General features: G+C 69.1%; 2 protein-coding genes across 5 annotated transcripts; one reads left to right on the top strand and one right to left on the bottom strand.

Moving 5' to 3' along the window:
• Positions 1 to 1,059: 1,059 nt before the first annotated feature.
• B4GALT2 (beta-1,4-galactosyltransferase 2) lies at positions 1,060 to 8,128 on the top strand. Its single transcript, XM_080603441.1, has 7 exons — positions 1,060 to 1,220; positions 3,712 to 4,098; positions 4,396 to 4,631; positions 4,721 to 4,911; positions 5,165 to 5,287; positions 6,623 to 6,727; positions 6,847 to 8,128. Exons 2-7 carry the CDS (start codon positions 3,783 to 3,785, stop codon positions 6,995 to 6,997), a joined length of 1,122 nt encoding a protein of 373 aa, XP_080459567.1. The 5' UTR covers positions 1,060 to 1,220; positions 3,712 to 3,782; the 3' UTR covers positions 6,998 to 8,128.
• Positions 8,129 to 8,928: 800 nt separating this feature from the next.
• On the bottom strand, positions 8,929 to 24,094 carry SLC6A9 (solute carrier family 6 member 9). 4 transcript variants are annotated; one of them, XM_080603422.1, is made up of 14 exons: positions 23,906 to 24,094; positions 21,688 to 21,826; positions 14,090 to 14,246; positions 13,821 to 13,952; positions 12,905 to 13,157; positions 12,691 to 12,823; positions 12,279 to 12,413; positions 12,090 to 12,193; positions 11,780 to 12,017; positions 11,563 to 11,697; positions 11,272 to 11,371; positions 10,997 to 11,097; positions 10,703 to 10,873; positions 8,929 to 10,502 (listed from the first exon to the last, which is right to left on the bottom strand). In XM_080603422.1, exons 2-14 carry the CDS (start codon positions 21,715 to 21,717, stop codon positions 10,290 to 10,292), a joined length of 1,902 nt encoding a protein of 633 aa, XP_080459548.1. In that variant the 5' UTR covers positions 21,718 to 21,826; positions 23,906 to 24,094; the 3' UTR covers positions 8,929 to 10,289. The 4 variants fall into 4 exon arrangements, with proteins under 4 accessions (XP_080459548.1, XP_080459551.1, XP_080459549.1 ...); XM_080603425.1 differs by lacking the exons at positions 21,688 to 21,826; positions 23,906 to 24,094 and adding an exon at positions 19,176 to 19,329 and having other exon boundaries at positions 12,905 to 13,033; XM_080603423.1 differs by lacking the exons at positions 21,688 to 21,826; positions 23,906 to 24,094 and adding an exon at positions 17,637 to 19,118.
• Positions 24,095 to 24,493: the final 399 nt, after the last annotated feature.

Below are 24,493 nucleotides of genomic sequence, written 5' to 3'. Positions count from 1 at the left end.
TCTCTGTGCTGTGGGCAGATGGTGGGACTGGTCTTGCTGTGGCCTGGCTCTGCATCTAGTGCAGGCTGTGCCCAGCCCTCCAGCCCGCTTGTACTGCGCTATGGAGGGGTGGCCCTGGGGCCGAGCTACCCCTTGGACAGCAGTGCCACCCCCCGGGGGTAGGAAGACTGTTGGGGCAAACCTAGCTGAGCCCTGCAGCCCCCTGTGCCCCTCTCCAAACACCGCAGCAGCTCACCGCAGGGGTGGTTGTGCTGTGGGGCTGCCCTGTGCTCGTGTGGGGCAGGATGCGGCCTGAGGGAGCCAGCAGGAGGTGCGAAGCGAGAGGCTCGTACTGCACGCTTGGCCTGCTCCCACGGGCTGTCGTGGTGGCCCTGTGGGGCTGGGGGCTGTGCACCAAGCTCCTGGGCCCTGGCAGAGCTGCCTTCAGGAAGGAGGTGCTGGGGGAAGCAGCCTGTGCTGGCGGCAGAGGAGCTGTTCTGCGAGTTAATTGCCTTCCTTGGTGAAAGGCCCGTCCGCTTGGTCGTCCAGCGATGGGCACTGCCCTGCCTCGGTTTGGCTTGCCGGGCATCCGCCAGCTGTTGGAAGCCTCCCGCTGCGCGATGCTTTCCGTGCACCGCGGCTGTGATGGGGGCCGTGCTGCGGGCTCCCCCAGGTATTTATTACGAGGCCCTCCAGGGCTGGAGCAGCAGCCGGAGCCGGGATGCGCTTTTTTAAGGGGAAAATGCCCCCCTGCCCCGGAACCGCGCCGAGAGCCGGAGGAGGGAGCGGGACGGCTGCGCCCAGGGCTCGTGGGGTGGGTGCCACGGGGCCAGAAGGGTCCCTTAGGGGACGGAGAGGAGGGGAAGCCCCGGGGGCGGGTGGGCAGCCGGGCAGAGCGGCCCGGAGGGGCTGGCACGAAGGGGAAGGCAGCGGGTGGGCCGCGGGGCACCCAAACCACGGGGCTCCCGGCCCGGCGGCGGCCCAGGCCCGGCCCCGTCGGGGCGGAGCGGGGCGGCCCCTCCCGGTGCGGCGGCGGCGGCGGGCGGAGCCGGCGTGCGGGCGCGGCCCGTGTCCCTGCGGCTCTCGGCGGTGCGGAGCGGCGGGGCCCGGCCGGCGGGGCCCCCCCCCCCAGCCCCGGCATGGGCGCCCGCGGGCCGGCGGCCGGGGGAGGCGGAGGCGGCGGCGGGGGCCGCTGACCGCGCCGGGCCGGCGGGGCTGAAGCGAGGCCCCGGCCGCCGTGGGTGAGCGAGCGGGGCGGCGCGGCCTGGCCGGGTGGGTGGCGGCGGTGGTGGTGGAGCCGGAGCCGTTCCCCGCGGCGCCCAGCCCCGGGAGGTGCAGGCCCCGCCGCGGGAGGGCCCCGGCCGCAGGCCCCGAGGCACGGGAGGAGGCCCCGGGGGGGGGGGAACCGGGGGGGGCCGGTGCGGGGCCGGGGGTGCGCGGCCGTGTTGGGCGCGGAGGGGTCCGATCCCCGGGCCCGGCCGCCCGGCGGAGGTGGGCGCAGCGGCGGTGCCCGTCCTGCTCGGCTCTGAAAGCTTCCCCGGGGCCCCTCCGGGAGGGAACGCAGCGCCGTGGGCTTGGTCCCGGCTGCCCGGGGAGTTCCCGGAGGATCTGGGGGGCCGGTTCTGCTCAACGGGCTCGCTCTCTGAGCTGGCCCCGCGGCCAGGGCTGGGCTGGGCGGCACCAGCAGGTCCCTGCTGCGCCTCCCTCTCCTGCAGGTCCTTGGGGGGCTGGGAGGAGCGGGACGGAGCCCCCCGTGCCCCCCGTGCCCATGCCTGCGAAGCAGACGCGGCTGGCCCCATCGCTGCAGGCACGTGTGACACCGGGGTGGGTGCTCGAGGAGAGGCGTGAGGGCAGGTCGCGCCGGTAGCGCTTGGCCTCTCATCGTGGAGGGGGTTACATCACGGTTAATGGCCCCGACAGACCTTCCTGCCAGGAATTGGCTTGCGTTTTTAGTCTGCTTGTGCTCTTGGCCTCCACAGCATCCCGTGGCTGCGGTTAAACCGAGTGCTCCGCTTTTGTTCGCGTCGAGCCAGCCGCCAGCCCTCGTGGCGCGGGGAGCGCCGCGCTCCCCCAGCAGCGCGAGCTGCCTGGCGGAGGAGAGGCCCGGCTCCCGAAAACCTGCCCTTCTCCTCCCCAGCGCTGCCTCTTCCTCCCCGTCTGCCTGTCGAGATGCTGCTGCTGCTCCATGTGCTGCCGGGCGCCTCCACAGACCAGCCTCCCGCAGGGGCTGTGCTTCGGGGAGGTTTCCAGCACGCAGCCCGCCCCCGGGGCTGGGGAGCCGGCTGCGCCCGGGGCTCTGCTCCTCGCAGGACGGTTTGGGAGGCACCGCCACGCTCGGCTTCCCTCGCGCCATGAGCACGGGGGGCAGCTTCCTAGAAAGCGTCTGGCTGTAAGGTCGGGGTCCTGGCGTGTCCCACAGGGGGGGACCCGCTTCGCACCTCGGCTCCGCTCCTCCTTCCCACCCCGTGTCCCCCCGTGCCTGCCGCTCCCCAGGAGGCCCCCCAGCCAGCCGGGGCTGGCAGCTGCTGCAGGGCTGGCCCTGAGGCCCCGGGCTGGGTGCCAGCACCCTCGGGTCCTAACTGCGCTCCTGCTGGGGGGCCCTGCCGCGGCTCCCCGCCTGCTGCAACCCTCCCGGGGTCCCTGCCGTGGCACCAGCCTGGGCCAGGGTCTCCGGGGCCTTGCTGCCCACTCTGCGTGCCCCCGTCCTAGCAGCTTGCCTGGGAGCTGGGGGGCACGGAGGGATTGGGGTGTCCCCCTCCAAGGTGTGCCACCGTGCTGCGGGGCTGGAAAGGGCAGGAGGGTTCGGGGCTCGGCCAGGGAGCTCCGGTGCCTCTCGCGGCCACCTTCCCAGCAGAGCCCTGGCCTGGCTCCAGGTGTCATGTGTGAGATAAGGGCACCCTGGCAGCTCCCTTGGGCATGGTGTCCTGGGGGGCCCCGGCAGCAGGAGGAGAGAGGAGCCGCGCTGCTGTAAGTTGGACTCCCCCGGAGGCAGCAGGAACCCCTCGGGGCTGCCTGCCCGGGACGTGCTCCCTCCTGGCTCGGTGTCTGCCTGCAGCTGCTGGCTGCGCTCAGCGCCCTGACAGCACGGCACTTGCTGCCGGCCCTATTTCGGAACCAGTGCTGGGCCAGTTGGGGATGGGGAGCAGGGGAATGCGGTGCCTTGGGCGGGAGTGGCTGCTGGGGGCACCCACAGTGCCTTTGGGACTCTGCAGGCTAACCGCGTTTTGGTGTGTGACCTTCTGCAGGGTCCCAGCCTTGGTGGGGCTCTCTGCAGCTCCTTTTGGGGTATCCCCATCCCTTGCTGGGGGGCTGGGAGTGGGTCTGGCCTGGTCTTGGTCCTGGGAACGGGGCGGGGGAGCTGCTGCCAGGGGAAGCCTCCCTGTGCTCTGCTGCCCCGGTGGGAAAGCGTTGGGTGCTGTGGGTACAGGAAGGTGAGGAGGGACAGCGTGGAGAGGGGACATGGGGCAGGAGCAGCCAAGGGCACAGGGGTGTCCAGTTTGGGCAGGAAACGGACGAAGCTGGGGTCTGTTTCTGCTCTGCTGGGTGGCACTGACCCCGCTGCCCTCCGGATTTGTGCTTGTCCCTAGTCCCTCTCGCGCGTTCGTGGCTGTGCCGTCAGAGTAGGGGCTCCAAGTCCTTGTCGGGCCCTGCTGTCACCGGGGCTGGGGTTGGGCGGTGCTGGCGGAGCGGGGCTGTGTCTGGCCACATCCTGAGCACGGGGTGTCTCGGCAGGATTGGGACCGTGGCTGGAGCCGCCCCCCTGCCCCGCTGAGCGCACATGTCCGCCTGCCCGTGCCCGGAAGATGACCAGGCTGCTCTTGGGGGTGACCCTGGAAAGGATTTGCAAGGCCGTGCTGCTGCTCTGCCTGCTCCACTTTGTCATCATCATGATCCTCTACTTCGACGTCTACGCGCAGCACCTGGACTTCTTCAGCCGCTTCAACGCCAGGAACGCCTCGCGCGCGCACCCCTTCTCCAACTCCTCCCGGCCCAACGGCACCGCCCCCAGCTACGGGCCAGCCGGCGCTGAGCCCCCGTCCCCCAGCGCCAAGCCCAGCACCAACCGCTCCGTCACCGAGAAGCCCTTGCAGCCCTGCCAGGAGACGCCCCCCGGCTTAGGTGAGGTGTGCGGGGTGAGAGCGGGGCAGCTGGGTGCTGGGGGGGGGTGTCCCCTTCCCTGGGCGCTCAGCGTGGCTTCCCGGTGGTCCCAGGCTGGAGAAACCCAAGGCTTGGTACCAGGCAGCTGGTCGCTGCTGATACGGGGGGGGGAGGTTTTGGGAGTCCCTTGTCCTCGGCAGTGCCGCTCCCCCTTGCGGGTCCCCCTCCCTGCTCCGCTGGCCCTGCTGGGAGCAGCGGGTGACCGTGACCTGTCCTGTGTCCCGTGCTGCTGGCATCGCCCTGCCCTCGCTCGTGCAGTCGGACGCCTGCTCATCGAGTTCAGCTCCCCCATGAGCATGGAGCGGGTGCAGCGGGAGAACCCCGACGTGCGCCAGGGCGGCAAGTACGCCCCCCCGGACTGCTTGCCCCGGCAGAAGGTGGCCATCCTCATCCCCTTCCGGCACCGCGAGCACCACCTCAAGTACTGGCTGCACTACCTGCACCCCATCCTGCGCCGGCAGAAGGTGGCTTACGGCATCTACATCATCAACCAGGTCTGTAGGGCGGGGGCGAGGTGGGCGGCGGGGCCGCGGTGGGCGTGCAGGCGTCACTGAGCTCTGGGGCCACGTGCCCTGCTCCGCAGTACGGCGAGGACACCTTCAACCGGGCCAAGCTGCTCAACGTGGGCTTCCTGGAGGCGCTCAAGGACGACGAGGAGTACGACTGCTTCATCTTCAGCGACGTGGACCTCATCCCCATGGATGACCGCAACCTGTACCGCTGCTACGAGCAGCCGCGGCACTTTGCCGTTGGCATGGACAAGTTTGGGTTCAGGTGGGTGCCTGAGGGGCTGGGGTGTTTTGGGGGCACGGGCTGGGGGGGCCTCGTGGGGATAAAGCCGGGGATTCCTGTGTGGTTATTGCTTGGAGCAGGTATGGGGTCAGTGGCTCAAATTGTGGACGTGGGATGGCAGAGGGCACGGAGCCCTGCGTGAGGGTGACACCGGAGGGGCTGGTGCTTGTCCCTGTGTCTGGGGGACCCTGTGGGGCTGGCCCTGTTCCCTGATCTCTCTACTCTCACCCTGCAGGCTGCCCTACGCTGGCTACTTCGGTGGTGTCTCTGGGCTGAGCAAATCCCAGTTCCTGAAGATCAATGGTTTTCCCAACGAGTACTGGGGCTGGGGAGGAGAGGACGACGACATCTTTAACCGGTAGGTGCCAACCCCTTACCCAGCCTCGGCTCAGGGCTTACCGGTGTGTGCTGGGCCATACGTGACGTGCAAGGAAGGTCCCTGCCACACCCCAGGGAGGAGTTTAATTACCCTCCAGGCTGGCAGGGCTGGGAGGTGTCACGCTGGTGCCACAGCTCGGACTGTTGGCCAGCCCTTGGGGGTCAACCTACCTGGCGCGGGGGGGCCCAGCCTCCTCTTCCTCCTCCTGCTCTTTGAGGGCAGCCAGCTGCAGTTTGAAGCCAGCTGAGACACGTGAGCGGGGAAGCCTGCCTGCGGGCTCTGTTCCAGGCTGGGATCAGGATGCGAAACTTGGAAGTGGCTCTGTAGAGGCTGCTCAGCACCACAGCGGGCATTTCTGCCGGCAGCCGGCAGGCCGCAGCAGATCCGCGTGCAGGGCCGCGGCTCCCTCTGTTGAGTGCAGGAGCCGGAGAGCTTCAGCGTTGTTTCGGCGCGTCCCACGACGCTGCCCGGCCATGCTGGCAGTGGAGCAGCGTGTGGCGATGGTGCACGGCACCATCTGAGGGCGGCCTGAGCCCCTCGCAGGTGCTGTGCGCCCAGGCAGCGGGCACGGTTCCCCTCCGGAAGTAACCGGCCCAGACAAGCGGTCCCAGGGGAGACGAGGTGCAGCGTGTTGAGCTCTCGGGGAGGTTTAGGCAGCCCTAAAAGCGTGCAGGGGGCCCTCAGGGGGCCGTGCCACCGCTCGGCTGCCCTAGCCGCTGGATTTCAGCTTGCTTGCTCTTCAGGCCCGAGCGCAGTTGTGTTGCTGGGAGGAGGGTAGGCTTCTCTCCGTGAGCTGGGATCTCTCCAGCTTTCCTGCTCCCACTTGGCCTCTCAACTTTAAATGAACTATTCTAGGAGAAGAAAATCTCTCCCCACCTGCTGGCTGTGCAGACAGAAAAAGCAATTGAGGCCAGAGTCATGCTGCATGAAGGGAAGGGCAGGGCCACCGGCATTTGGAGAATGTAAACAGCAGTGGCTTTGGAGCGGTGGGGGAATAGCGGTGTTTGCTTAGCGCCGGCTGAGCACAGCGAGTGCCCGCAGCACCGGGGGTCACCTGGAGCTGGCGGTGCTTGCTTCGGGCATGCACTGCTGTGGAGCAAGCAGCATCCTTGGTCGTGGGCACTGTTCCCAGCTGTGGCCTGGCTCTGCTCCCCTCTGGCCAGCGGAGAGCAGGCTTAGCGCAGTCGTGTTTCTTGCTTAGCTAGGGACAGGTTTATTTTTGGTGAGGGCTGGCCCCGGGGATCTCCGGCCTGGGAGGATGTCCTACCCTGGGGTCTGGGCATGCGCTGATCCCCTTCTGCTCCTGTCCCTCAGGATCTCCCTGAACGGCATGAAGGTGTCGAGGCCCGACATCCGCATCGGGAGGTACCGCATGATCAAGCACGAACGCGACAAACACAACGAGCCCAACCCGCAGAGGTGAGCCGCAGGGGCCTGTGGCTATCACCTCGCCCTGCCCACCCTGCCAAGGTATCGCCGCCCCCCCACAGCGGGCGTTCCCCTTCTCCCCTGCCTCATCCCGCTCCTGTTCCCACCAGGTTCACCAAGATCCAGAACACTAAGATGACCATGAAGCGGGACGGGATCAGCTCGCTGCAGTACCGGCTGGTGGAGGTGTCGCGCGCGCCCATGTACACCAACATCACGGTGGAGATCGGCAAGCCGCCCCCACGCCTGGCCCGGGGCTAGCGCTTGCCCAGCAGGCAGAGCTGTGCGGGGCTGGTGCTCGCACCCTTGGGTGGCCAGCGGCTCTGCGCCGGGGCTGGCTGGACGCTGTGGATGTTGCCCCAGCCCCAGGGCAAGGACTGGACGGGGATATTTTCTGCCTACTCTGCTGCCTTTCGGAGACGGCTGTGCCCCAGCCCACCCGTTGGTCCTGAGAATTTCCGCAACCTTTTGTCCCCCGTCCCCACCAGTGTGTTTCCAAGCCCCCTGCCCCATACTCGGTGTGTTGGCTGAAGCGCCCATCTGCCCCGCGCGCAGCTCCCGGCACAGAAGGAGGGGACGGCCCCAGCCCCGGCGAGGAGCCCCGTGCCCACGCCAGCTCCTGCCTGCACCCCAGGAAGGGAGGAGGTGAGCCCCCGGGGCAGCCCGGCGCCCAGTCCCCACCGGTGCTGCAAGAAGCGGGGTGCAGGCTTCCCCCTTCACCAGCGCTGGAGCTGCCCCGGCCGGAGGGGGGAGCAGCCTCGGCCTCCCCAGCGGGCAGGATCGGGGCACCGGTGCCGCCCGCGCAGCTCGGCGTGCAGACGTGGCTCGCTGTCTTCCTCCGCTTTAGTCTGGTGCTCAGAGCCGGGCCTCAGCTCTGCCAAACAGCGACCTCTGGTTATTAGCAGAAGCCCCTCGCCGTGCCTCAGTGTCCCTGGGGCTGCTGGCCATGTCCCCTGCCCTCCCTGAAGGCAGATGCTGTGCGCCCCCCCCCCCCCGATAAGCCCTTCCAGCTCTGGGGGGCGGGTTGACACAAAGCCCCACGGCCCCTCTTGGTCGGGGGGGCTGTCCCATGGCTCCCTCCATCCACGTGCCGTTTGGAGGTGACGGGGACTGGCTCTGCCCTTGCTGCTCTCCAGCTTTACCCCCTCCAGCCCCCGGGGCAGGGAGGAGAGGACGGGGCCATGTGGGGCAGGTGCCCTGTCCCTCCCCACGTCCCTCCGTGGGGCCGGGGGCACTGCCACCTCCCCGCAGCCGGCCGGGAGCAGCGGGGCAGCAGGGGCACCGGTGACTTTTGTACATTTGAATGTCTGACCCTTTTTTTGAGCGTACGTTGAATGCAGCATTCGGTCGTAGAGACCTGGGTTTTTGTATTTAATAAAAGTTTCAAAAGTTCACAGGGTTCCTGGGGAGGGGGGGGTCACCGTGGAGATTGGGCAGTGTAAGGCACCCCTGGAGCTGCTGCAGCCAGTAGGGGTGGGAGACGGGGGGGGCACAATCTGGGGCCAACAGGGCTGAATGTGGGGTGGAAGGGCCCAACTTGTGGGGTGAGGACAGTGTGGGGGTGTCTGGGGACAGCACAAGCCCTGGCACAATATTGCCCTGGGGACACCGCAGTGCTCCCTGCCCTGGTGCTCAAGCCAGTGGGTGTCCTGGGCACCCCCAGCCTTACCTTGCAGGTCCCCCCTGCGCCCGAGAAGCCCCTTGGTGGCTGCAGGGGGGCTCCACGTGCTGTCCCTGCTGCCCCTCGGTGCGATGGAGCCCTGTGGAGGGTGCAGGCCCTCATGCAAAGGGATTGACCAGGCAGCCACGCTGCCTCCCACGACAAGGCCACCATGTCCCCCCCTGCCTGCACTCCCCATCCTGGGAGCTGCCCCCTCCTCAGCCAGCCCTGGGCCAGCGCAGGCAGATCCTGCCCTACAAAGGGCCCAGCCCCAGCCAGGGCCAGGTGCCTTCTCTGCTCAGGGATAGTGCCCCCCAAGGACAAAAGTCCCCATCCTCCATTCTCTGGCATAGCTCCACCTGGGTTTTATAGGTGTGAACAGCACAAGGGTGAGGAGCATCCCCAGGGCCCATCCTGCCTGCTCAGAGCCAGTGCTGGGCATCCATGGGGGAAATGATTCACCCGGGGGAAATTATCCCTTGCTGTCCCCCTCCCCGGGTCCCCAAAAAAGGGCACAGCGGAACACGGACTCAGGAATATAAATCTCATTAAAACCTAGGATACTTTAGAAGTCTACACCGGGAGAGACACTGGCACAGGCAGCGCTACCCAGGGACGCGCGCGTTATTGCTAACAATTAGAGGTGAACAGTAGCGTCGTGACACATGGGGCAGGGCACGGGCACCATGCGGGAAACTGCGCCTCTCCGCCGCGTCGCACGGGGGGCTCGGGATGGGGCCACGGGGGCTGGAACGTCCTTGCCGGGGCTCAGCACCCTGCTGCCCCTCAGCGTGTCCCCGCCGCGCCGCCCCCACGTCCCTGCGTGAGCCTCGGGGCTCCGGCACAGGGAGCGCGGTGCTGGCTGGCAGGGGAGCCTCGGGGTGGGAAGGGTCCCGTCCTCCCCACCCCAAAACCGAGAGCTACGGCCCCCTCGGCTGTAGCTGGAAGACAGATTGAAAAAAACCGCCCGGCCTTGCCAGTGCATCCTGCTCCACTAATACTGCTTGGGGACAAAACGTACCCAGATGGCTCGGAGCGAGCGGGCTGCCTCAGCCCTCCCATCTCCCCTGGTACCTCTTGCTAGCAGCAGCTGGGGGCCAGTCCTTCCTGCTCCCCCTTAGCACCATGGAAGGTTTCCTCCCCCGCCCATGCCAGGCCGTCGGGGACGCCAGGTGCCCGTGCCACCACCCAGGTGGGCACCCGCAGCCCCCAGCACAGGGGGGCATGGGGACGCTGCACGTACCGGGGGGGGTGTGCGGGCTGTGGGTGCGAGCACCCGCACGGCGCGCCCGTGGTTACCGAGTGTGCGTGCCCGCGTGCGTGGGGGTGCGTGCGCCCACGTGCACGCGTGCCTAAGTGCTTGTGCTTGTGCCTTGTGCTGGCGCGGGCGGCGCCCTCACCCCGTTGCCCACCCCGTGCCCCGGGTGCTGTCCCTGCACGTGGCCACCCAGCCGAGGCTGGGGGTTCCCTGCAGCGTCACCCCTTGCCACCACGGTCCCGTGGGACCGAGCCCGGGAGGTCTGTGCCCTGTCCCAGGGCGGGCGGCACCCCAGTAAGTGCCCCGGTGCCCTCTCCATCCGCGCGGCCCGAGGGTGCCAGTCCCCACGGGGCAGGTCCCCTGCAAAGTGCCTCTGGCTCCTGGCCCTCCTGGGGCTGTGCCCCCCCTCCTCTCGTGTCCCAGCGTCGCGCACGAAGGTTACCGTAAACTTGAGGGTTAACAAACGCCACGGGGGGGGGGACGGGGTTAACCGGAGAGGAGGTCGGGGGGTCTCGGGGACGGGCGCTGAGAGCCCCCCGCCGTCCGGTGCGGCCCGGAGCCAGGCTCCGCCAGCGGAAGGTGCGAAAGTGTCACCGCGCGGGAGGGGTTAGAGGGGGTGCGGGGACGGCGGGGGGTCACAGTCTGGAGTCCTGGCTGTGGGCCAAGCCGTTGCTGCCCTGCACGGGGGACGCGGCCGCGGCCTCGCTCTGCGCCTTCTCCGGGTGCAGGGGCTGCACCTCCAGGTTGGACTCGGTGGAGGGGCTGAACGCCGGGGCGTAGCGCCCGCTGCGGTGCTCTGGCAGCGCCGGGCCCCAGTCCTTGCTCGCCTTGGTAGCGTTTTTCAAGCGCTAGAGAGAGGGAGATGGTGGGGGGACAGGGTCAGCGCCCGCCGTCACACCCTGCCCTGGCCACCCCACCACGCCAGCGGCTCCCAGGGGATGGGACGTCCCGTGGATGCCATCTGCAGGTGTCTCTGACAGCCCCAGGGTAGGGGACAGTCTCGTAGTAACCCCCGGCTGGGACGTGGGGGCTGGCCCTGACCACCCACCTCCAGCAGCGTGTCCCCCTCGGAGCGGCACACTTTGTAGATGGCGTAGATGGGGATGCAGATGACGGAGGAGAGCGCCATGAGGAAACCGATGCTGATGGCCCAGGTGGGGTAGACGTAGTCGTTGTAGGAGATGGGCCGGTACTGGATCACTGTGAAGACCAGGATGAACTGGGGAGGGACAGGCAGGATCAGCCGGTGGGGAGCAGCCAGCCTGCTCTGTCCCCTGCCCGCAACTGCCCGCCCCGTGCCCCCACCTCCCACGGCCCCGTGCCCCCTGCTCGCGATGCTCACAAAGATGATGGCGGGCGAGATGAAGCGCCAGCAGATCTGGAAGAAGAAGGGGGGCGGGAAGCCCAGCATCATCTCAATGTCCTTGAAGTAGTTGCGGTGCCCTGTTGGGGACAGGTGGCCGTCAGCCCCGGCAGGAAAACAAGCCCCCCGCCACCCACCGTGGTGGGACCCGCATGCCCCTTGGTTGTTGGCCAACGGCCTTGCCTGCCTCCAGCAGCCAGCCACCAACTGGCCACAAGTCCCCACGCCCCCCGCCCCACCGCGGGGGCACCTACCGTAGATGTACATGATGGCGACGCACATGATGCAGGAGATGATGACCAGGGAGAAGCTGGCGGCGTAGTTGTCCATCAGCAGGAGCCAGTAGATGCCCGCCTGCGAGAGGGACCCTGTTGGCGTGGCAGCCCTGGTCCGTGCACCGGGGCCACCGCGGCAGCACCCAGCCCGGATGCCACCATAGTTGGCATGGCAGTGATGGATCAATGACAATGGCAATGACAGTGGTTGCCATTACAATGGTACAGGTCCCCGCCCACCATCCCCGTCAGCACCCCGGGGTGCCCTACCTGGGTGGTGAGCGGGATGCCCAGCAGGAAGCCCGCCACAGCCACCCCCAGCGTCACGAAGGTCTTCCTGCGGATGATCCACTCGTTGCCCACCTCGTCCACGATGGCCGTCACCAGCGTCTCCAGCAGGCAGAACTGCACTCGGGGCGGAGGGGGGCAGCACGTCAGCCTCAGCCCCATAGTGTCACCTCCCTGTCCCCACCCCACCGTGCCCTACCTGAGTGCCCAGCCCCAGGAGGATGAGCATGAAGAAGAAGAGGATGGACCAGAGGGGGGAGATGGGCAGCAGGGTGAGGGCCTCCGGGTAGGCGACGAAGGCCAGGCCAGGGCCGTGGTCGGCCACCTTGGAGATATCCACGCCCAGGTGGTTGGCCATGAAGCCCAGGATGGAGAAGATGACGAAGCCGGCATAGACGCTGGTGGCGCAGTTGGTGATGCTGATGATGATGCTGTCCCTGCGGGGAGAGACAGGTCAGGGCCGGCGGTGGGGCCGGGGAGCGGCGTGGGGGGCACGGCTGGGCACTCACCGATAGCAGTTGTTGTGGAACTTGTTGTAGGAGGCCATGGTGATGAGGCCGCCCCAGGCGCAGCCCAGCGAGTAGAAGATCTGCGAGGCCGCATCACCCCATACCTGCGCCAAGGACGGGGTCAGCGCCGTGCGCCACGTCCCCCCCCGGTCCCTCCCGGTCCCCTCCGGTCCCCTCGTCCCCGCTCACCTTGGCGTCGAGGATCTTGTCCCACTGGGGCGTCAGGTAGTACATGATGCCGGTGAGGGCCCCCTCCAGCGTGATGCCGCGCACGAAGAGGATGGTGAGCACCACGTAGGGGAAGGTGGCCGTGAAATACACCACCTGCGGGGGCGGGGCTCGGTGGGCGGGGCCACGAGGAAAGGGGGCGGGGCTATTGGGTAGGGGGCGGGGCTATAACCAGGGGGAGGCGTGGCCATGGCCATAGTGGGAGGGGCATTACCAGTAGGGGAGGAGCTATGCCTACAGGGGGCATGGCTATATGCGAAGGGGGCACGGCAGATATACAATGGGCGTGGCCACCCAGAAAGGGGCGTGGCCACCCAGAAGGGGGCGTGGCCACCCAGAAGGGGCGTGGCCTAGAGCCGGGGCACGCGGGTACCTTCCCCGAGGACTTGACGCCCTTGATGAGGCAGAGGAAGACGACGACCCAGGAGACGCCGAGGCAGCCCAGGAGCGGCAGGCGCACCTCGCCCAGGTTCCCGATGTCATCCGACAGGTTGAGCACGTACCTCCTGCGCCGGGGGGGATGGCAAGCATCAGCGGGGACCCGCCACCGCCGCCCCCCCCATACCTCCCTGTCCCTCCACCAGTACCTCCAGTACTCCTTGCTGGGGCTGGTGCGCTTCTGGGTGGCGTTGAGGAGGTGGGTGAGGTTGACGGCGGCGTGGCTGGAGAGGTTCCCGTCCAGCACCCCCACGCAGTCGGGCGTGTTCCAGGCGTTGCTGCAGTACGTCCAGGGCAGCACGCGCGTCATGGACACAAAGAAGTAGTAGAAGGCAATACAGATCACCACGTTGTAGTAGATCCCGATGTACGTGGACACCACCATCATCCCGTAGCCCACGCCTGGGAACAGCACCGGGGAGGGGTGAGCGGCGCGGCGCGGGCAGTGCGGGTCTCGCGGCTTGGGGTCGGGCGGCACCGGGGCAATGAGCATGCAGGGCTCAGCCCCCTGCTGTGCACGGGGTCCTCCTTAGGGCAAACGGGGTGCGTGGCTCGCAGGACTGCGGGTGAGCCCTTGGGGTCTGCAGGCCTGGAGAACCACGGGGCTGGGGGCTCTCCTTGCATGGCCATGGTGACTTTGGGGTTGCAAGGACTTGGTGACAGAGGAGAAGGAAATACACCTAGGTTGAGCACACCACGGTGGCCTGAATGACCTCTGCGGGGGACACATGTGGCATGTGCAGGGATGCGTGTGTAATGCAAGCACTGGATGCCAGGGCAGGGGCGTACATCGTGCTGCAGGAGGGGAGCGTGCAGGGCACGCGTGGGGTGTGCAGGGATGCGTGCGGGGGGTGCAGCACGTCCTGGTGGGGGGTGCACACAGGGGACCTGTGCAACGTGAGCAGTGTGTGCGTGCACAGGCAGTGCGTGTGCAAGGCATGCAGGGCTGTGCAAGCAGCACATGCCTGTGCAGGGCTGCACAACATGCCGGAGGCGTGTGCAGGGGGACACATCAGGAGCGTGGGTGTGCGCCCCGTGCCGGTGTGGGGACGGGCAGCCCCTTACCTTTGAACATGGGGCTGACCCTCCAGACGCCAAGGCAGCCCTGGCTGGCGAACTGCCCAAAGGAGAGCTCCATGAAGAAGAGGGGGATGCCGCAGAACACCAGCATGATGAAGTAGGGGAACATGAAGGCACCTGGCGGGCAGGAACCACAAGGTGTGAGCGGGCAGCAGCCCCACACACGGCCGTGCCCCCGGCACAGCTCAGGAGCAGGGCGCACGCCCCCATCCCCACCCCGGGCCCCCCCTCACCCCCATCCCCCCGACACCCACCTCCCCCATTGCGGTAGCAGAGGTACGGGAAGCGCCAGACGTTGCCCAGCCCCACGGCGTAGCCCACGCTGGTCAGCACGAACTCGATCTGGTTGCCCCAGTTGCCGCGCTTGAAGCTCTTGTCCTGCTTGCCCCGCTCCCCGGGCACGGCGCCGTTCTGCGGAGAGATGCGGCGGGGTGCCTCAGCCGGGGGGGACACCCCCGCCGGGCCCATCGGAGGGGTGACAGCCACCGAGCGGGGCCGGGCGGTCCCCTGCATCCTGCCCCATCCCTCCCCAGGCTGGGCTGCCCTGCGCCAGCACCCCCCCACCGTGCACGCGCAGTGCCAAGGAGAGGGGAGGCAGCGCTGGCGGCCCCCCCGCCCCACGCCGGCCCCGATGAATAGCTCTCCCCGGAGCCCGGCTGCAGAGAAGGAAGAGCCTGCAAGTCATACAAAGCAGGCTCGGGCGCCCGAGCACAAAGGGGCCTCTGTTCCCGTTCCCCCACCCCTTGCGCCCAGCAAAAGGGGCCCCGCTGGGTGGCCACTGCCCGCAGCCGGGGGGGGGAACCACCGGACCCCCGGCCCCCCAGGCTGTGCCCTGGGGTGGGTGCCCCGGGATGGGGAGTGGGGTGCAGTGATGGGATCAAGCAGGGGTCCCCCCCACCCCAGGAAAGGTGTCCTGCGGTGGCAGGGGTCCTGGCCCTTCCTGTGCAGGTGGGAACCCCCCCCCCCCGGGGGACAGCCCCTATGCCCACCATCCCTTAACACAGGGAGGGCTGGGGGGCAAGAATGGGCGCTTTGTGCAGGCCGCGGCACAATGCGCGCTCACACCGGGGACGACAACAAAGAGGACGGGTGCCGGCCACCCCCAGGCGCAGATGGCACCCGCCACCCCGCGGCCCTGTCCCAGGGTGGCCCCGGGCTCACGCTGAGCTCACCGAGACGCTGCCCAGCTCTGGGCCAGGGGCAAGTGATATTTTGGGGAGCTGCTGGCATTGCCCGTGCCCCCCGCGACGGCCGAGCGAGCGGGGCCGCCATCGGGAGCCGTCGCTCCGGATCTGCTGACGCCGGCGGGGCGCGGGCAGCAGGCGCGGTGCACCAAACCGTGTCATTCGATTAGGGCCGGCGCAGCCGGGACGTGATGCCCGGCGACTCCGGCACCGCGCTGCCAAACAAAGCCATCTGCTGCGAAGCGGGGCCCGCACGCGCCGGGGGCAGCGGGGGGGGGCGGCGGGGGCAGCGGGACGCACAGCGGGGGTCTAGGGGGGGATTTGGGTTGGGATATAGGGGCTGTAGGGGCAATACGTGGCAATACACTGGCCATGCCCAGCCGGGGTACGGGGGTGTCTCTGCCAGACCCCACAGGGAAAGGGTGCGTGGAAAATGAGCCCGCAGCATCCTGACTCTCCCAGCACCCATGGGTGCCCCTGCCCAGCCCCCAGGACCACCCCTCGTCCCCCTCGCGTGTCCCCCGCATCCCCCGCTGGCACTAGGTGGGGGATCCTGGTCTGCCCCGGGGCACAGCCTCTTCTTGTGGGGTGGAGGGGTCCCCAGGGTGTGGGGGTGATGCTGGCGATGTCCCCACGTTGGGGTGCGCTCGTGCAGGCTGATCCCATCAGGAAGCCCCCGATAAAGCTGCCGAGATGCTTGCACTAACGAGGCTCCCGCTCAGCCTAATAAGCAGCACGGCTGGCGGGTGGGGGGACGGCACTCCAGCCTCCCTGAGAAGGGTTTTTTGGGGGGCACCGCATGACCCCAACGCAGCCTGGAGCCCCAAGAGCCCAGAGGGGACCCCAACCCTATCCTGAAGCTGGGGGCCACCCCTCTCCCTCTGCTCGGGTGAGCCCAGAGGCATCATGGCCTCACTTGCTGCCTCCATGGGGCACCCCAATTCTGAGGCACCTGGCAGCAGAGCACTGAGAGCGCCGGTCCTCTGGCATCCCACACTGCGGCACAGGGCTTAGGCACGCGTGTCCCCAATAAGGGGACAGCCACATGTGTGCCCAAGCACGCACACGTGTGCACACGCTCGCATGCTCACCCATCAGCCCGCTACAATCCCCCCCCCCAATCCGGGAAGGTCGCCCCGTCCTTTACACTCATTAACCACCCAGCTGCATGGCAAAAAAGGGGGGGAACCCAAGCGCCTGGGAGACGAGCCCCCCACCCTGCTTCGTGTTGTGGGGGCCGGGACTTAATACAAGGCAGAGCTGGGCTGCAAGGATGCAGCACGCTGCCCCAATTCCCCCAAATTTTCCACGCACGTGCAGCTCCAGGTGCACGCGTAACGGGGAGGAAGGGTGCCCTGTGCACCCCAAACGTCCCCAAAAGGGGACATTTGGGGTGCACAGGGCACCCTTCCTCCCCAGGACCCTACCACACAGCCAAAGCATCCCCGGGTCCCGCGGCGCAGGCACCATCCATCACGGGCGCCTGGCACCGGAGCCTTTCTCATGCTAAGCAGCGCTGCCTCGCACAATGGCAGCTTGGCCGGGGTGCCCGGATGCCCCCCACTTCCCCAAGGGACCGTCCCCTCCCCCTGATTTATGCCTGGGAAGCTGATGGCTGGGGGGGGGGGGACGGACACGTCCCTATGGGGTGAGTGGAGGGAGAGCACCTGGGGACCCCCACTGTGTCTCCAGCATGGACAAGGGGGGGTGGCCCTTGTTAAATTGCCCCCCCCGGGGGTATTCCAGTCCAGCAGAAGCACCCTATGGGACATCAGCCTCATACATTTTGTGTGGGGACCCCATTCTTGTTTACCCCCCCAAAAAAAAAGATGCCATGGCAGGGTGACGGTCACCCCTGATGTCATCAGCCTGACATCGCATCGCTGCTCCTCGCCGTGGCAATGTGGGGCTGGGCAAGGCGGAGGCCTCCAGTAGGTATAAATAGATGCTGATTATTTGTTTCCCAAAGAAATCCTTTCCCAGGGCTTCCCCCAGGACGAGCAGGGCGGCCCCCAGGGATGGGATGACTTGGAGAGGGGTCCCCAGCGATGGGGACGGGGTCACGGGGAGGGAGGGGGGGGTGTCTGCTGCTCTTCCAGCTGGCCGACGCTCCTGGGTTCCGTGGGAAGAGGGGAAGAAGGGGGGTGTGAGCTGCGGCACTGAGCACCGCACACCCCTCTGGCCATCAGTAGGTCTCGGAGTGAACAGCACCAAAACACAACCCCCAGGCTCGAGCAAACCCTTCCTGCTCCCAACCCAGCTGGGGCCACAGCGGGGCTGGAGGTAGAGGTGGCAGGGGGGGGGCTGGAAGGGGGCTGTGCCCCACGGGAGGGTCCATGGGGCAGCGCTGCGAGCTCCAGCCCGGGCAGGGGGGTCCACACTTGGGTACCTCCAGAGATGCCCTCCTCCCCTGCAGCACCCCACGTCCCCGCTGGGCAGGGAGCCTCAGGGGGCCCTACAGAGCCGTGGCCGTGCTTCAGCCCTGCAGAGCCTCACCCCGGAGCTGGCACAAAGCACCTCGGAGAGCCCCAGCAGCAGGGGACAGCGCTGGCACGGCCACCGCCACCACGGCCCCGTGCCGTAGCCCCCCGGACCCCGCTCTCACCACCCCACTGACCTGCTGGCGGGGCCGGGGGGGGCCCGGCTGCCCACGGCTGCGCCCCGGGGGGCCAGGCTGGCCGGCTCCGTGCGTCCCCGGCTTCATTGGCACCGCTGGGTCCCGCGCGGCAGCAGCTGCCCGCCCGCTGCCTCCGGGGCTTGGCATCGTGCCCCTTCCCGGCCCGGCCCCTTCGCCCCACAAGCCGTGCCCCCGCCAGCAAGGTGTGTGTGTCCCCCCCCTTCCCAGCAGGGACAGGCGGGGGGGCAGGGCTGCATCGCGCTGAGCCCTGGCACAGCTCACATCCCGCTTAATGAGGCCTCATTAGCGGGGTCCAGCTGTTTGCAGCCCCGCACGCTCCGGCGGGCAGCGCTGCCCTCCCTGCGGGACTCGTCCTGCCCCCGCTGCCCCTGGCTCCTTCCCACACCGGAGCCTGGCAGAGGGCAGTGCCCCCTTGTTGTCCCCCACGTGCTGTCCCGTTCCCATGCCCCCAGCCCCGCCAATGTCTTCCTGCCCCATTGCCATCACCCATGACGCTGCCCAGCCTCGCACAGCCGACCCCAACCCGGGTGTTTGAGCACTGCTGGGACCTGGCACGGCCCGATATGGGGACGGGGGCGCTGGGACGAGCCTGCCCAGTGGCACATCCCCAGCCTGGTCCCATGCCACCTCGCCCTGACGTCAGCCAAGCCGCTGGGCATCACAGGGATCCACGGCAGTCATCGCAAGGTCACAGCCCCGCGGGGGGACCATCTGCCTGGCAGGAGGGCTGCGCTGCCAGCCCCCCTCCGCCCGGACACCCCCAGCCTCGCCGCTCTCACCCTCATCCCCGTGCCCAACGTGGGCTGGGACCCCCGGTACGGCGCCGTGTCCCGTGGGAGGGCAGAGGCAGGGAGCCCCCCAGCAAGGCTCGGGGTGCCCCAGCTGCTCCCAGCCCCGCGCCCCGGCTGGGGAGCGCGGCCAAAGCGCCAGCGAGGCATGATGGAGCACCGAGGGCGGGGGGACAGGCCGGCACTTTCGGGAGACCATCTGGGGTCCAGGCAGCGGTGCTGCGGGCGCACACGTGTGCCGTTCACGTGTGCGGGGCGGGCGCTCGGCTTCCCACACCGGCACCCAGCGCTCGTCCCCATCCCTGTCCCCTCCTGCACCGGCCGCCCGGGATGCTCCCAGGGCACGGGGCAGCAGCACCAAGCTGTGACCCCCCTGGGACACGCAGCCTCCCCCTCGTGCCAGCCCCAGTGGCAGGGACAGGGTGACGGCGCCAAGCCCTCCAGCCCTGCTCCACGTGCAGCCCTGCGCCCCGACACCCTACAAGGTGCCCATTTGCATCCCTCCGCGGCCTGGCTCACTGCACCGCCTTGCTTGGGCCACCACCATGCCACCACCAGATGTCCTTCCCCGGGCACAGCGTCCTGCAGCAGGACCCTGAGCTCTCCCAGCTCCCCAGTCCCTGCGTGCTCTGGCTCTGGGAGCATCATTCCCAACCCTACAGCCCCCAACACCCTGTCCCCAAGCAGGGCTGCAGGGCGCCCAGGGCAGGGACGCTGCCTGGGGACCTACCAGGTGCCACCATCCCCTAGCCGGGCGCTTCCCGCCGGGGCTGCCTCTCTCCGGCCCCATTCTCACGGCGCGGACACGATTCTCCCGGAGCGCTCAGGCAGAAAAATCCCCCGCCGGCCCCCCCATCGCTGCCCCTTGTTATTCCGGGAAGGGCTCCCGCAGCCAAGAGCCGCTTCCGCAGCTCCTGCTCGCGCTGCTGGCCCCCCTGCCCGGGGCCGGCGGCACCGCGCTGCTGGGGGTGTCTGGGACAAGGCAGGCCCCCCCCCAGCTTTGTAATCCCTGCGAGCACGGTGCCAGCGGTGCCTGCCCGGGCTGGGACAGGCGATGGCAGGAGCCCACCTGAGCCGGGCGCCCCCCCGGCCGAATGCTGCCCGGCCGTGCCAGCAGAGCAAGGCTGGGAGTCAGGAGCCGCTGGCACGGCTGGAGCCCAAACAAAGCACGCTGCTGGGGACAAAACAAAATGTCCTTAAAGGACAGGGAGGGAGAGGCTGTCGGATCCTCCCCGCTCGGCCACACAGGGACTGAACCGGCCCCTGGAGCTCCCCTGCATCCCAGCGCCCGCTGGGCACCCGCCGCCACGGCCCCTGCTGGGTTTGGGAGGGGAGGGGGCACCGTGCCCCCCCCTCCTGCCTGCGGTTCGGAGTCAGCAGGCACAGAATTACACGGGCATCCACACGCATGGCATTCCCGTCGCACCGGGAGGGCGCAGACCCCGGCCCACAGGTGGGGAAATCGAGGCACAGCCGCACACCACAGAGCCAGGGGATGGAGAGCCTCAACCGTCACCTCTGTCCTCCCCAAAACGGGCACCCCGAGCCCCGCCACGAACCCCCCCCGGCCACGACGGCGGGCGCAGGGACTGTGCCGTGGGACCTCGGTCGGGCTTGGGAACTGCACCTGCTGGCAGGGATTAGAGGGCAGGGCAAGGGCCACGCTTTGCCAGGCTGTTTGCACGGCGCTGGAGGCAGGCCAGGGAGATTAGCTGCCTTCCCCAATGACCCAGAAAGCTCAGCAGCCAAGGCCCTGTCCCGCGACACCTCGTCCCAGGGCTCTTGCAGCTGGCCTGGCGCAGGGATGCTCCCGGAGCAGGGATGCTCCCATGAAGGATGCTGCCGCGCTCCCTGCCAGCACCGCTGTGCCCTGCGCCCATCCTGCTCGGGGTGCCCCTCGCCCTGCAAACGGGGGAGCAGAGGGCTGCGGGACGGGGTTACCGGCACATCGGGTGCCAGACCCCCGTGGTTCCCCTTCCTCCCCAGCTCCCCGTGTGCCCTGGCCCCGGGGTGGGCTGGGCAGGGCCTTCCGAGAAGCGAGTTAAAGATTGACCGGGAGCAGGTGGGCGGTGGGCGCCTGGCTCCCCGCAGCCGGTGCTGTGGCTGCGGCAAGGACACGGCAGCAGCGTGGATGCGCGGGGCTCGTGGCAAACACGACGCACACGCAGGGGCACCGGCACGGCCTGCACGGGGATGGCAGAGCTCCAGCCGAACCTGGCAACGGCCCCAGCACCTCACCGAGCCCAACCGTGGGGAAATTTGTTTGCCATGGGCAGGAGGGGAGCCCGGGTGCCGCCGCGGGCACGGCCGGCAGGGCCATGCTGGGACAGGCAGCGAGGGAGCCGTGCACACACGGGCTGGAAGCGCCCGCTGGAGCACACCGCTCCCCTGGCTCCCAGCTTCCCAGGGAAGCGCTGGCTCCAGGCCCTCTGGCTGGAGCGTGCAGCTATTTCGGGAAGCCCCCCGGGAAGGGGAGGGGGGCGAGCATGTCAGCCCCGCAGCTCCGTTCCCACCTATAGGGGAAAGGCAGCAGCCCAGCCCAGCCTGCGCTCACCTGCAGGACAGAGGCAGCTGCCCGGGGCAGTGGGGCTCCGGGCTCCCAAACCCCTCATCTGCGAGGGTACAGCAGTGACCAGCACGGGGCCACTGCAGCCCCCCCGGGAGGACACCGCACCTGCCTGCCTGTCGCAGGGCGCTGAAGCCGCCTGCAGCACAGGGTGAGGGCAGCACACCCCACGACGCAGCGCTGGTGAGGATATGGGGTCGGTGCCTGCCCCTGCCCCCGCCCCCGTCCCATTGCTCCGGCTGCCAGGGAGAGCCAGCAGGGGTGGATGCAGAGGGTGACAGCCCCGTCCCCTGCCTCTGCAGGAGCTCATACCCGGCACAGGGGGGTACCCATACCCCAGCAAAGGTGGAGGAGCTGCACGGCTTTCCCGCCTTCGCCTGGAGAGCTGGGGCGGGCGATAAAGCAGGCAGCGTGCCTGAGCAAGGCGATAGCATCTGCAGGCGGTGAGACACCACGCCCGGAGCCTCGCGGGCAGCGGGAGCGAGCGACCGCTGGCGGCTCCATCAAGGGGCACCCCGGGCACCGCGCTGGGGGGCACAACCCTGGCAAGGCATCCCCGTGGCCACGGAGCCCCTTAGGAGCCGCAGCATCCCGCTCCCTCGCCCTGCATCGGGTGCTCTGGGTCCACCACAGGGGCTCCCCCAGGTCAGCCCGGTCCCTGCGCCCCAGCACTCACCAGCAGCCCCTCGCTGCACTTATCGGCCATCCCTGGAGGCTGGAGCGCGTTCCCGGCTGCCCGCCGCGGGGTCCCCGGCTCTCCGTCGCGCTGGCTGCGGCACCGGCACCCGCACGCTTCAATCCAGGGGCAGAGCGAGCTGGGCAAAGAAACCAAGAGGGACGTGACTGGTGGGGTGGGCACGTCCCCGCCCCGGGCCTCCCCCTCCATCCGGGCAGCAGGGGGACGTGCCAGGCGGGTGGCTGCCCCGTACCTGGCCGCAGGGCAAGGGGGAGCAGCCTGGGGTCCCACTGAGGGTCTCCTCCTCGCTCCCACCCCCTCCAGCATCTCCAAACCCCCCGGCACGGATGCAATCGGTGGCTCCCAGGTGTTTCCCAAGAAGCAGTTAAAGATTTACCCGCTGTGGACAGGCGACCTTGCGGGCAGCTGGCTCCCAGCCGCCCGGCGGGTGGGCGTCGGGGGCCGCGGGAGCGTCGGGGGGCCCCGTGCGTCCCCCAGCGAGAGCTGGAGCCCAAGTGGCCGCAGCGGGCGGCAGCGCCGGGACTGGGCGCAGAGCGAGGCCAGCTCAGGGCTCAGCTGCCGCAGAGGGCACAGATGGGAAACGATTGCCTTCTGCCCCGGTGCATCGCGTGCACGTGCGGCGCAGGGGGGCCGAGCCAGCGGGCTCCGCTGCGGCCAGGTGCTGCTGCATCAGGCACGGGAGGGGGATGCGGCCCCCCCCGACCATTGCTCCTGCCCCAGCCTGGGGCTGCTGGGGCCAGGGGGGCGCCTGGGCTTGACCTTCCTCCCTCCCGGGAGGGAGAGGGGCTCTTGCAAAACAGCGGGTCGCGTGTCCGTGCAAGCACCGGTGTTTGCAGATCCCACACCGGCGCTCGGTGCCCTTGCTGGCCGGGAAAGGACCCCTGCCCCCAGCCAAGGGTCCCTGACGGAGGCCCAGGGCCCCAGGCTGCCGTGGGTCTGGAGCAATCAGCAGAGGGGCACGAGGCCCCGCACGCGTCGGGAGGGAGCGTGGGTGGTGGAGATAAAGGGCAGGAGGCCGGGGGACGCGGGGCAAGCCCCCAGCCCCGGCTTCAGCCCCTCGGCACAGGCAGGCTGCTGCCCGCAGATACCGCGTCCCACTGCCAAGCCCCTCCCTGGGAGCGGCTGCATTTCCAGGGGGGGGACGAGGTGTCGTCACTGCACGGGGAGGACAACAAGCCCTGCTCCCTGTGTGGCACGGGAACCTGTCACAGGGGGCGGGCGTGGGGCCAGCGGCCAGACCTCCTCCCCGCCACACACCTCTTGCCAACAAGCCGAAAGCTGCCCTCCCCGTGGCCCTGAATTTGGCTTGGGAACTCGTCACCTGCCCGTCCCGGGAGGGGAAAGCGCCCACGGGAGGGCCTGCCGCTCCCCCAGGGGTCTGCCGGGCACCGATAAGGCCGCACGCGTGCACGGCGGCTGCTGGCTGCGGCTCCCTGCCTGGCACAAAGGCGAGCACCCAGCCAGGCAGGGGCCCAGGAAGGATGCAGGGCTCCAGGGACGCCCAAATCTGCAGCATCCCCTGAGGCAGCCGGGCACAGGCGCTAGGGGATGCCCCTCCTGGTGTCACGGCATGCCGTGACCGCTCGGAGCGCCTCGTCCCTGACAGGTGACGGGTGGCACCGCCGCCGTGCCACACCTCGGCACGGCACGGCACGGCACGGCAGCGCCCAGGAGGAGGAGGCGGCGGGTGCTCTCCCGCAGGATGTGGCACCGGGGGGTGCCCGGCACAGCCGACGCCACCTGCGGAGCCATTTCCTCCGCCGGCATCCCCGCGGGCACAGCGGGGGGGGGGGCGCAGGGAGCCGAGCCCGGCTTCGCCCCCTCCATCCCCGCGATGCGCCCGGTGCCGCACGGCGGCGGCGGCGGCGGGGGGGGCCCGGGTTACATCAGCCGCCACGTGGTGGCTGCTCCGCCGCCCCGCCCCGGCACATGCCCGTGGAAAATTACCGCCGGCCCCCCCTCCACAGCACCGGGCCGGGCCTCCCCGGGCCCCGCCGCCCCCGGCCCCATCGCCGGGCACGGCACCGGGCGGCCCCGCTCGGCCCCCGCGCCCGGAGCGCAACAGATGCGGGAGCGCCGCGCATCCCCCCCCGCCGCCGCCGCCGCCCCGGTGTCCCCTCCCCGGTGTCCCCTTCCCGGTGCCCCCCTCCCCGGTGCCGGGCCGGGCCGGGCAGCCGGTGGAGGTGCTCGCCCTTACCGTGCCCATGCCGCCGCCCCCCGGCCCCTCCCGCGGCTCCGAGCGGGTCCCCGGTGGCGCCGCTCCCCCCGGGCCGCCGCCGGTACCGGTGATCTCCGGGCCCGGTGCCGTGCCGCCGCCGCCGGTGCTGGCGAGTTAATGAAAGTTTGGAGGTCGGTGGGGGCTGGCACCGCCTCTCGCCCCCGCCGCCGCGCTCCGCCTCCAGCGCCGCCGAGCTCCCCAGCGCCCCGCTCCGGTACCGACACCGGGGGCACCGGAGTACCCGCGGCACCCGCGTCCCCGAAGCCCACGCAGCGGGAGGGCACGCCGGGCACGCATGGGAGCGTGCACACGCGTGCACACGCATGTACACGCATGCACATCCAGCCCACACACATCCACACACCCCCACATGCATGCACACACACCCCCACACATGCATATTCATGCACACACATCCACACACATGCACACATACACACACACCCAAATGCATGCACATGCATGCACACACATGCACGCACACCCACATGCATGCACACACATGCACACACACCCACATGCATGCACATGCATGCACACACATCCACACACATGCACACATACCCA

This window comes from Anser brachyrhynchus (assembly GCF_964034855.1).
Source record: "Anser brachyrhynchus genome assembly, chromosome: 8".
In the NCBI taxonomy this organism is placed as follows: Eukaryota; Metazoa; Chordata; class Aves; order Anseriformes; family Anatidae; genus Anser; species Anser brachyrhynchus.
Note: the sequence above shows the minus strand (reverse complement) of the source record. Positions and strands in the feature narration are given on the sequence as shown.